Consider the following 13237-nt stretch of genomic DNA (forward strand, 5'->3'; position numbering starts at 1 on the left):
AGGAGGGAGAGGAGAGGGAGGAGGGGAAGGGGGAGGAGGAGGAGGAGGAGGAGGAGGAGGAAAAGTTAAAAGTTAAGGATCAAAGCTCTTGAAAAGTCTCATTTTTCCCTTATCTACTATATAATTGTAGTTATGCACTGCTTTTAAAACTTAAAGAGTTGATGCAGATTCTACATTTAAAATGGGCCATATTCATCTTGCCTCTCTAATGGCTATTTCTTCTCAAAAAATTTTTTATTGAAACTTAAGTTTAGTTTCAAAGCTTTGGCTTTACATTCAATTCATTAACTCTAAAAAAAATATGTTTTTATTTTGATAAAATAAAATTACACTGTAAGCAACTTGAAAGAAGATCCCATATTCACTCATTCATTGTTCATGGTTTTATTTCTTATAGCGCTCAGCATATGAAAACCTAGCACATTTAGGAAAGAAAACTTTATTTTTATTCACATATATCCAACTCATAAATACATATTCAATGATCATTCATAATGATTTTTTGAGTCACATGGTAATAGAAAGAGTGTTTAGTACATCAGTGAGAAGTGAACAAACACAAGCACTCAATTATTCAGGTTTCCCTTACCCCATCTTGTAACTTCTTATGCAAGAGCTGCAAGCTAAAATTCGTTAGCCATTCAATGTGCCCTAGACATTGTTCTGAACATGGAGGAATAAGCAGTAAAGCATGACGGAGAAGTTCCCTGTTCTTGTGAACCTACTTTCTAGTGAAATGAAAACTAAAAAATCTACATTTTCTCATCACATTTTCTGTATTTTACACATCGGCATTTAAAAACATTTAATGCACAAAGCAAGATATCTACCAGCTCAAAACAGGGAAGAGACAGTTTTAGACTTCTGTAGAAAATGAGGCAAATAACAAGAAAAAAAAAAAAGGAAGACTGGAAAAAACATACCAAATAAGAACATATCTTGAACCAGTTCAGATTTAGCCATATTTCCCTTTACTCTTCATTATTGCAGTTAAAGACTTATGTTGTTCTTCATGTACCACTACAAGATTCTAAATCATCAGTCATTTACATTTACCATATTTACCATAACTACACTCATACACGCAAGGAACAAAATACAGTTAAGAAACGCTTTCCAAGAAAAAGAGCCTGAGAAAATGAACTTTTCATTTGCTTACTCTTCAGTTAACCTAAAAAATTCCAATTGTATTAAAACACCACATTCTAAACAATTGGAATTTGACTATCTCACAAAGAGAATCTTGGTGTAAAGAAGAAATGATAGAACTCTCCAGACTGACCGTAGAATGTAGAACATTTGCTTTATTATAATTCTTCAACCTAAAGAGTGTTGCTTATTAGAAGGCTATGTAATGTCAAATGTTGTATATTCAGAATCCTACAATATTGAACAGCTTTACACTAAAATTCAAGAATACAGAAAAATATAAAACATAAAGGAAAGGAGAGTTTTGTGGTAGACTGTTATAAAATTCCAGCCTACAAAATTCTTTGTAGATAAGACTTCAGCTAGCAAATCCTAATTCTAGGGGAAAAAATAGTGGACCATTAAATCTTACTTAAATTGAGCAGGTTGTGGAAAGTTTTTGTATGGATTATGGTGCTGTGTACTATTTTTGGGGGGGTAGGAAAAAATAGCTTGGGGAGAGGATATGCATTAGAGATTTTCTGAGGAAAAAAATATAACCTAAAAAAAAAAAAAGTTTGAAAAATTGCTAAGGCTGCAGAAATCTTGACCTCTGAAACTGATAAGAAAGAACTATGTGATTGGAAATACTATGCCAAAGATTAAACCCTGAACTTTTTAGAAACTCTGTAAGTCTATGTCTCAGACTCTGGAGTATAAAGCATTTTGCTTGCATGTAGAAGTAGTCAGCCTTAAAGCAAGTACCAAATAGAAGGACGTCATCTTAAGAAAGTTAATAGAATTCATTCCAACAAAATTGACAATGTGAAGATTGCTTTGACATTGCCAGAGGGAAAGTAGTCCCACTCCATATGAAGGTAAATAACAAAGACATTAGTGCGGGTGGGCTGCTGTTAAAGTCAGTACACACAAATAAAACTAAATGGGGTCAGAAAAATTAAGAAAATTGCCAAATAGTCATCAGTAGTTGCCTGTGTAACTGCCTCTTGACAAATTACACTCAGAACAAATCATTAATGTCAGAATTACATGTAACCTAACTGAAAATTTAATTCATAAATATATTTGACTTAAGGAGAATCTTATTCTGGATGCTTGATGATTAGATGCATAAAAATTAAAATGCATTTTCCAAGTGCTATTTAAAATTTAGTATATTTAAGGAAAAGGAAATTTTCTTTACTCACTGAATATTTTGGATTTACAAATGTCAGATAATATCTCTGCTTGTCTCAATGGCTTTTGTAGATTTGCAAAATCAACTACAGCAATGAAATACATTGGGAAAACTTTGATAAATAAATAACGGAATCAAGAGAATTTTACATGATCTTATGCCTAAATTATATTATGATCATGGAAAATATCCAGTAAGATACATTAAAATACATGTAATATATTTTCCTGTACTAAAAAATTCCCCATACCTTTTGTGATAAAAGATATAAACATATGTATGGACATATGTATATGTATAAAATTTCTGGAAACTAAAAAGACCAATTTTCCCTATGAAAAATAAGGAAAATTGAAACAAAATTGCTCTCCTAGCTTTCCCCAAATTATACGTAATCCCACTACCTAAGCAAGAAAAATATAATAAAATAAAAGAACATTTTGCTATCATTCTTGTTTTTTATTTGTATATACATACATATATACATTTGCCATTATTACACGTATTTTTATAACTTTTTCAAGTTCACATATAATTTTGCAAGTTTTAAAAGCAAAATATGCTATTATTTTTATCAAAATACAAAGCTACAAATTCTACTGTTCATTCATCCCTAGTTATCTTTACTGTTTTCATAATCAATATAAAGAACCACTAGCAATTCCACAAACATTTATGGAAAGTGTAGTATATACTGATTCCCAAGTTTTAAATAACATATAAGGCACAGTCTTTGGCTTACAGATTAGTGATGAATGCAAACACCTGAATATAATATTTAAATAAAGATGGTCAGGGAAAAGATCCAACATAGAGGTGTTGTGCATACTAGAGTAAGTTGAAGAGAGCTGAAGTTCAGCCCAGACTGGGAATTTCCAGGAAAACTTTCTGGAGGCAGTGACGAATCTTGAAACATAAGTAAGAGTTACATAAGTGTACAAGAGAAAAAAATTTTTCACCAAAAATAAATAGCATGGGCAAAGGCATAGAAGTGCCAGAATAGAAGCATTTTGATAGTGTTTGAGTGCAAATTATGTAGTTGATAAAACTGGAAAAGTTGCAAAGGTCAGGTCATAAAAGTTACACTGGAGTTGGGGCATTACCTGTAGGCAGTGTGAAATAACTGCAGGACTGTATGCATGGGCACAGTATGATTAGATGTTTTTTATTGGGAGAAGGATGAGTTGGCAGAAACCAGAGGCATGAGAAACAAGAAGTCATTGCAATAATTCAGGAGGCAGATAAGAATCCGATCTAGAAATATGGTAGTAGGCAAAGAAAGAGGAATAGGTAGAAATGTATCTACGAGGATCTATAAGTGTTTCTTGATGGATTGGATGCATGTATGCAGTGAAGAAAAGAGAAGACTCTTGACTTCTAGCCTGGGAATATAGGTGGAAGATAGTGCTAATCAAACAACTTAGAATGCAAAAGAAGAAACCACTTTGAGTTGAGGACTGAATGTGTCAGATATTCTGTTTGATGTGCCCATAGGCTATCAATTAGAGATAGCCATTAAACATTTGGGCATATGGCTTAGAATTAAAAAATGGGATACTGTCAACATGGAAGAATGTAATGGAGCAGAAATCAGAGACAACCAGGCAAGGACCTCAGGAGAATATTACAATCATAAGATGAAGTGGAAAAAGAGACACCTAGCAATGAAACTGAGGTCTGTACAAAGACCCTAGAAGAAAATTGGAAGTGGAGTTGCCACAAGGAGAGTGAATTTAAGGTGAAAGCCAACCCTGAAGAATGACTACAGATATGAAGAGAAAAATCAAATGAATCAATACAACAGTCTTTTCAGGGTAGCCTAAGAAGCGAATGTGTTGGGGACAGGGAAACTGAGAGAGATAGCAGTGTTTGGAGAGGGGATGAGAGATGGGAAGAACCTAAGAAAGCCATTGAGAGTCTGTAAGCAATAAAAAGGTTGTTGTGTCTCTGTAAATATAATTTAAAAGGAAAACAATTCTAAATCTGAAGAGAAGTTTTCCCAGGACGAATACTTTGGTGTTTTTCTTTGAGAGTTTTTCCGGGTGATGACCTGCTTCGCTAACCATGTTAGTCTGCCTTTCAGTAAATACAACATCCAACTGAAGAAAGAGCTCATGAGATTAGATCTCCTTTCCAAAAGACTTATAGTTTTTTTTAAAAATTATAAATAAATAGGAGACACTTTTATTCATAAAGAACTATTGCAGTGTGCATGTTGAGGGTGAACCATTGTAACTGGGAAAACACTGTGACCGTAAGATCTACAAGTTTCTCAGGAGTTAAGCAAAAGGGATTCTTCTCATCGACAGTGGAGTATACAAGGCTAGAAAGAACCAGGTGTAAGGAGCAGGATGAAAGTGTGGCTTAATCAATCAGTAGAGCAGAGAATATCTTCCAAGCCCATCCTGTCCTCAGGAGGAGTTCTATGCTGGCTCAAGGCTGAGGGGGGGCCTAAGTTCAGGGGCCCAGAGGAAGGACAAAAGGTTAGCCAATGTTTCATTACATGTATTTTATTCTGATTAACGAGTGAATTTTGCTACTCATTTGAGTCAAAGAATAGGAATCTACAGTCTTATGACAGGAAAATAAGGGGGCTTATTCAAGGGGTCCTATCTAATACATAGGTGAGTTTTATCTGAGTCATATGGGTAAGGGTGATTCTTCACAGTAAGGCCATTTAACCAAACATGAAAGGGTGAGGAGATTTCTTAATCAATGGGTAAAATTCAACATATTCAGTTGAAAATAAAAGGTGAAAAGAAATAGGTCATAAGGAACTTTGTTTTATTTTTTGGATGAAAGAGATCTGAACATGTCTGTAGAGAAAGGCGATGAAGCAGCGAGATTATAAGTGACAAAGGAAACAAGAATCCAGAGAAGGAAGAGAGATTATGTGACCAGGTAAAGGGTGTTATCCTGATTAACAGGAGGGACTCTATCCTCTGATTGTAAAGAGAAATATTCAGGGGACATTGAAATTTGAAGAGGGCAGACTGAAGAAAGTTGACATATTTATGTCTCATCATTTGATAAGTTCCACAAAGATGTGCAGGCAATAGGTAAGCAATGGTAAATAAATTAAGTCTGAGCAAATAAATATTCTCAGTAGAGAAGGAACTGAGGTTATCTACTGTCATTGAGACACTGAGACAAAGGGAGGGGAGGGGTGTGGAAAAATGTAATAGCAGACATCCATAATATAGTTGGCAAAAATTACTAAATTATAGTGATGATTTTGCATATCTAGACTCAGGCAAAGAATGAAGTTCTAAAATGCCCCAAATAAAATTCTCCTTCTTCCAAAACCAGTTTGTTACTGTCAAAAGAATCCAAAATGTCTTATAATTGAATGGTAAGACTTATGTGAGGAAACTGTAATTTTAAAACTCAGGAGAATATTGATGTGCTAATTATGTTTATGAGACATCATGAGATCATGATCTCAAGCTGTCTCTCACCTGTGTGTGTATATGTGTGTTTTTACACCCCCGCTGCCCCACTCAACTGGGCCCCTCCATATCTTCATGTCTCTATTTTTTCTAAAGCTGCCGATTCTGTATATTATTTTATCATAAACTGTCAAACTTGGACTTCAACAATAATCCCTTTAAGAATCGATTCCCTGAATTTCACTCACAAGTTTTTGAGCCTCTTCATTGAAGAGTTACAGAAACCTTTGTTTGGGACTGTAATAATTGTAGTGTCTGTCTATTTTCATCAACAAATGAGACAACTAGAATTTAGCGATATGGTAATATTCAGTGTGAATGTTTTATTGTAAAGTGCTGTAGGTTCTCAGATAATTATCCATTCTCATTCATTCACTATTGCCAAAGACTCTTCCTCCATAAATACATAAAAAAAATGTACCAGGGAAAATGTGAAAATGAGCCAAATGTCTCATATCCCATTATTCCACTTATTATTAGAGATTTTGTTTTGATTTGTTTTGTTACTTTTTCTTGAGACCTTCAGATTTTTTCTTAGCAACCGTGGAAAACCATCTACACCTCTCTTCTCAATGCTTATCTTTTACATGAAACCAAATAGTAATAGAAAGAGAGAGAAGTACATATGTAATTTCTTCTTTTCTTTTGAAACCAGTAAAGAAGCTAAATTCACTGTAACCATGTACATATGTATTTAATATTTTAATGGTCTTTCTTGAAAGACAATGCCATGTTTTCAAGCATTCAATACTAGAAAAAGTCAGGTCTATATGAAGCCTTCTAAATTTTTTTAGAGAAGTGTTTGCACAGATACTGATAGCTAATAAATTTTATGAATCACTTAAGGGTTTTGTTTGTTTGTTTGTTTGTTTAAATTAAAGCACCTTGCGGAGGCAATCTAACAGGATCTTCAGGCTTTATTCTTTCGCCAAACTTCCCTCATCCATATCCCCATAGCAGGGACTGTGACTGGACTATCACTGTCAACACAGACTATGTTATCTCTTTGGCATTTATCAGGTGAGTTCCTGTGCATTTCTACATTAAAAAAATATATCGTTTATAGTTATTTTACTTTAGCATTCACACTAGGCAAAGTTTTGTTTCTGTATATGACACTTTAATTAGTTTTCATTAATTCCAACACCAATACTTTGCAATCAACACTTTTCAAAGCCTTGTGTACTGATGTAGGTGCTCGTGCAGCTCTGAAGGCCTAGTGGGTGAGCATCTTCACCAGATTTCCGTGTGGAGGAAACATGTTGAAGGTCGAGAGGTTTATTGACTCTCATGAAATGTCATCTCTTTATAACCCTTCCTCTCTCCCTGTATTTACTGTCACTGCTTCAAAAAATTCAGTTTTTCCCAAAACTCAAGATTAAAAGGTCAGTATTCCCAGAATTTTTTCCTTCTATTTGTGTACCACCCAAAATCTTTTCATAGCCTCTAAGTACCCATATTGTGCAGCATCACCGTTGGGCTTATGAAAACATACATTCTACCTCTTATTTTTCTGGTGATCTCATTAAGTCAAGTTGACAAAGAAGAATTTGATGAATCACTCCCATATGATTTCTCAGCATAACTTGTCTCATGATAGAGCTTTACAAGACAGCATTCCAGACTTTGCATTTGTTAGTTAGCAATGTCAATAGCAGGGTAGGCTTAATACAGAAGTGGTGGAAGATGCAGGCTTCTGTGTGGGAAAGAAGGCAGCTGACTTTGAGCTCTAACTCAGCCACCACCATCTGTGTTACCTCCGGTGCCTTACTTTTTGCAATGAACCTGTTTCTTCACATGGAACTAGCACCAATTGTCGCAAAACCTGTCCTAATGCTTTTCCTTAATATTTCTATGGGAGGTGTTAGGTATCAGCAATTCAAGGAGTTCCTAAGTAGAAATGTTCCTAACCTTCAGTGTCCAAGACTGATGTATGTTGGCTCTGGTAACACAGCCTTTCCTTCTGCCAGTATGTTAAAGCTGCTTGGAATTTACGTAAGATGTTAAAGTTAAATCTTTAAAACTGGTCTTAAAAACTAATTTGAGCTCAGACAAATGTGAAAAAGTGTAAATATACAGACTTTCTATTTTTATAATTTGCAGTGATACAATTGATCATTGGTAATCACGAAACAACGATGATAGTGTTAGTCATATGCCAGGATCCAGTTTTGAGACAATTTGCCGAAGTTATTATACTCTTTTTACAGTTGGGGAAATGGCAGTATAGACATTAGAAATGTCTATTTGAATGATATAAGGCCTTAGTGGGCTTATAAAAGTATCGTAGTTCATAAATGAGTGGTAGAAGGCTATATTAGGCAAAATACATGACCTAAATTTGATTTCCAGCTCTGTCATTTATTATTTGACCCTAGGGAGATCACTTAGCATACTCATTGGGAAAATGAAAACGATAATCCCTTCCTTATACCACAGGATTATTGACAAGACCAAGTTAATATTTATAAAACTGCCTTGTAAAATAGGAGGTACTATTAGAATGCACTCTTTTTTTTTTCAGGAAAAGGAGTCATTACAGCTAAGATTCTAAAATTTCCTTAAAAATATTTCTTTGTTTTACTCTCACTTTTAAAGAAGTTTTAAAACAATATTTTGAAGTATTTAAGCCTAAACTAGAAATTTAAAAAAAAATGGATGATAGTCCATTGTTAATAGGCTTATGGGGCTTCTAAGGATAATACATAACCATCATATCATTTAGAAAGCACCTCTTTCAAGTGATTCTGCCAACAGTGACATAGGTAAGAAAGTTGCAATACTGATCAAATCTTAATATGGAAAGAGATGAAGTTTAGAAAGTTTGTGTTTTATCCCAGAAGAAGGGTAGTAAATAACAAAATAAAGTCTTCTCCTCTGATTTCTGCTCTATTACAGCCAAAGTTACCAAACTTTAGGCCTCATATCCACTGAAAGCTTTCAAGAGCAATTGCTTTAGATGTGTGAAGGTACACTAAATGAATTAGGACAGAACGATGTGGTGGTCCCCTAATTATCTCATGGTACAGGGTTCCTTATTTGTGGAAAGTTTGGAAACGTCTGCATTTTACCAGTCTTTCTTCACCACCATTTAATGCACAAGTAAAGTAGCTGGATTCCTGTCCCTCATACATGCACATGTTAAGGATTAGAATTGTTGTGGAAACTTAACCTCTATAAATCCAGTAGATTTGGAAAGAACATTTCTTACCTAACCAAATTTCTTATTTATGTGCAAAGATGGTAAAATTTGACAAGATAGTTTCTCCACTGATGGATGTTTAACAATTGCAAGCTTTAACTATTTTATTCTATATCGTGAACTTGTTGACTTTTCTTAATGACCCAATTGAGTCCATCTTTTTCTCTGTCACATTATGAACTAGGTAATAGAGAAACAAATGACTGTGTGTCTTTTGCTTTCTAAATATATGGATTCTGTAACCATTCTGAGACAATTCTCATACTTTTGAAGGTTGTGTAGGCAAATTTATGATGCAAATTTTACAATTCAAAACATTGACTTGAATAATTTACACATTAAAATGTCCTTATTTACACATTATTTAATTTTGACAAACAGTGTGTGGGTTTGATTTCTCTTACATCAACTTCTAGAGGAAGAAAATATATTACCCTGGGGGAAAATAATACCTAATACAATACTCAGTACTTCATTTGAGTAAAATAAATGTAAGTTTTGTATTTCAAACTTTTGCTTGAATCTGCTATGTAGAGCTGAATTTTAAACAGCAAATATGCTTGTAAGTTTTGAAGTTCAAGGCAAATAATACCATTGACAAAGGAAAAAGGTTACATTTTCATGATGCAAAATATCTGGGTGAAAAATTTTAAAATTAGATGCTGTCCTCCACATTTTATTGATATAAAGTAATTTACATAAGGATATGTAGCTAACAACGGCAGAAGCAAGGCTCGAACTTAGATCTCTGACTTCAAACCTTGTACCCTTTCATTAGATAAACTGCCTTACTATCATTTGTATTCCTTGTAGACACAAGGCCAACTTACAAATATTTGAAAATATCAAGGTGTCCTTTCTCTTTTCTACTGTTTTGATATCCATATTCAGTTTCTTGTTGCCAGGTAACTTTTCAAGTTAGCTTACTTTGGCAGAGTCTGTTATTTTTAAAGATGTTGACTGAATTAATATATGATTATATGACTGTTATACTTAATACCTCAGCAATAACCATTCCAATTCCTTTTCTCTCTCTCTCTTTTTCTTTTAGTTTTAGCATAGAGCCAAATTATGACTTCCTCTACATATACGATGGACCAGACAGTAATAGCCCACTGATTGGAAGTTTTCAAGACAGCAAGTTACCAGAGAGAATAGAGAGCAGCTCAAATACCATGCATTTGGCTTTTCGGAGTGATGGATCTGTTAGTTACACTGGATTTCATTTAGAATATAAAGGTAAATGTGAACATTTGATTTTTGCAGCATGATTTAGAGTGTATTTTATACAGGAGATTAATTCTGTGTTGGTCATTGTCAATGGTTAGTTATATGTGTATATCTTAGTACAGACTGCCTACAATTCATCTCATAGAAGAGCTCTCAATGTAGACTTTTCCTATCAGTATGAAGGAAATTAGCATTTCCCTAATTCCTACCGAAGGAAATGTATCAGGCAAACAAGTTAGCAGTTAGTACATTGTGGTAGTTGGCTAAGACCACAAAATATTTTTAAAAAGATGAAATTTTTGGAAGCTGAAGATTCATTCATGTTTGTTCAGAGACTACTTTCAGTGATAAGGAGAACAAAGTATACTGATAATTCCATTTCAGAAAATGTCTAAAGATATTTAAGTGTGTCAACATTCAGAATAGGGAGAGTAAAATATAGTGATAATTAAAATATTTTAGAGTATTTCTTCAAGTATTTAGAGGAATCAATATTACAATGCCTATGGATGTGGTTTTTTAATTTTTTTTAATGTTTATTTATTTTTGATAGAGAGAGACAGAGAGCAAGCGGGGAAGGGCAGAGAGAGAGGGACACACAGACTCTGAAGCAGCCTCCAGGCTCTGAACCGTCAGCACAGAGTCTGTTGTGGGGCTTGAACACACAAACTGTGAGATCATGACCTGAGCCGAAGTTATACACTTAACCAACTGAGCCACCCAGACGCCCCAATGGATATTTATTAATATATTTTTTGTAATTTTCATGCTCAGTGACTATAAGAATAAATAGGTCTTAGTTGTTTAAAGTTAAAACTTGTTTTTTTCAATAATTGAGCTTATGAAGGACATACCTATAATTTGTCATATTATTTGAGTTCTAAAAAGACATATTTTGGATTTGTTACTTGCCACCTGGCTTTTTTTCATTATGAACTATTTTCAATAACTGAAGATTATACAGGATAAAAAAACAAACTTCAAATTATCCACCATTAATCTGACAGACCTTTATATTGTGTCACACTTGCTTCAGATCTCTCTTTTCTTGCCTTAAAAAATATAATATTATATATACACTAGAAAATCCTTTTGCATTTGCTGTAGAACAAGGGTGTGTCTCTTCAGGTCTATCAAAAGAAGTAAAGGTAAATTACACAACTTTACATGACATGGGTTAAGGAAATCTTTTATAGGGAATGGGAAAACTCACATATTAACAATATACGGATGCTTGGAATCCTCCAATATCTCCAACAAAATTTGGAAATGCATGCCAGGGTCAAGTTATCTCCTGGATATGGACATGGTGTGGATTTCATTATAGTGGAAAGGTTGAGCCCTCTATGAGTCTCTCATCTTATAGAGGAAAGTAAAAAGAAAAAAAAAAATGGCCTTGTCAGTGCAAGAATTTACAAGGTGTTTGATACCAGACAATGAGGATTTGGGTTCCCAGCTATTTATTGGGGCCCGAGGCATGATAGCTGCTCCAAACCCTCTGGAGAAGCTTAGGCCTTATAACAATGGGTTAGGAGGCATTGGTCTTACACCAGGTTGAACTTAAGTACCAAACTAATCTCTCTATGTGGAAGAGCCTTTCCACACTATACAATGGGTAGGGCCAAGCTAGCTGGCTATCCAGGCAGACCATAATGAGCAATCAAGACTATTTTTAGTCCTACCCTTTTGATCATAGTTCCCTCCTAATTCTTAATATGTTACTTATTTTTCCATGAATGTATGCTTACAGGTATTTTAATATTTTCTTTTTTTAATGTTTATTTACTTTTGAGAGAGAAAGCAGCAGAGTGGGGGAGAGATAGAGAGAAGGAGAGTGAGAATCATAAGCAGGCTGTACATGAAGTGCAGAGCCTGACATGGGGCTCGATCCCATGAACTGTGAGATCATGACCTGAACCGAAATCAAGAGTCAGACACTTACCCAACTGAGCCACCCAGGCGCCCCTGTATTTTAATGTGTTCTGTCATGTACATATCCTTCATCCTATTTTGATAAAAATTTTCTATTTCCATCAGGTACATATCCTTGTGAAAATTGTTTTTTCCCTTTACATTGTTTTTGAGATTTATCAATAATAGAGATACGTAGGCTTAGTTCATTAATTTCTTTATGATATTCCATCATATGACTGTACCACAGTTAATTTACAGATTTTTCTGATAGACACATGTTGTTTCAGTTTTTCACTACCAGAAATGAATCATGATGAAATTAACATTCTTTTGCATGCCTTCTTGAGCATAACTGTGAGAGTGTCTCTACGGTACCTATCTGCCCAGGAGTGGAATTATTGGGTCAAAGACTATAAACCTCTTGACTAACTCCATATTGCCTAGTTATTCAAAGAAGAGGTTATACCAATTTATATTTTCAACAACAAGGAAAGCACGTCAGAAACTTCATATTAAAAAATGAAGATATAATTGACACATAACATCATATAAATTATATTAATTTTAGGTGTACAATATAATGACTTGATATATGTGTATATCGTGAAATGATCACCACAGCGTTTAGGCAACTATGTGTAGCTACATATAGTTACACATTTTGTGTATGTGTTCATGAGAACTTTTAAGATCTATTCTCCTAGCAATTTGCAAATATGCAATACACTATTGTTAACTATAGTTACCATGCCATACATTGCTTTATAAATGAAAGTGTGTACCTTTTCATCCCATTCACCTATTTCATCCAACTTCCATCTTGTCCTCTGGCAGCTACAAGTCTGTTATCTGCATTTATGAGTTTGGTTTGTCTTTTTAGGTTACACATAAGTGAGATCACACAGTATTTGTCTTTGTCAGTCTTACTTCACTTAGCATAATGCTCTCAAGGTCCATATATTTGTCCCAAATGGCAGGATTTCCTTCTTTCATGGACGAATAGTATTCCATTGTATAGATAAACCACATTTTCTCTGCTCATTCATCTGTTGCGTCACTGAGGTTGTTTCCATGTTTTGGCTATTGTAAATAATGCTGCAACCTGCAGCATTATCA

General features: G+C 34.4%; 1 protein-coding gene across 3 annotated transcripts in view; it reads left to right on the plus strand.

The window, feature by feature from the left end:
- CSMD3 (CUB and Sushi multiple domains 3) overlaps positions 1-13237 on the plus strand; it is a 1252643-nt gene that overhangs the window by 961846 nt on the left and 277560 nt on the right. For all 3 annotated transcript variants that reach the window (XM_049632997.1, XM_049632998.1, XM_049632999.1), the window contains 2 exons: positions 6657-6795; positions 10029-10216. In XM_049632997.1, the coding sequence (XP_049488954.1) occupies positions 6657-6795; positions 10029-10216 (327 nt within the window). The remainder of the gene's footprint in view (positions 1-6656; positions 6796-10028; positions 10217-13237) is intronic.

This window comes from Panthera uncia, chromosome F2 (genome assembly GCF_023721935.1).
Source record: "Panthera uncia isolate 11264 chromosome F2, Puncia_PCG_1.0, whole genome shotgun sequence".
In the NCBI taxonomy this organism is placed as follows: Eukaryota; Metazoa; Chordata; class Mammalia; order Carnivora; family Felidae; genus Panthera; species Panthera uncia.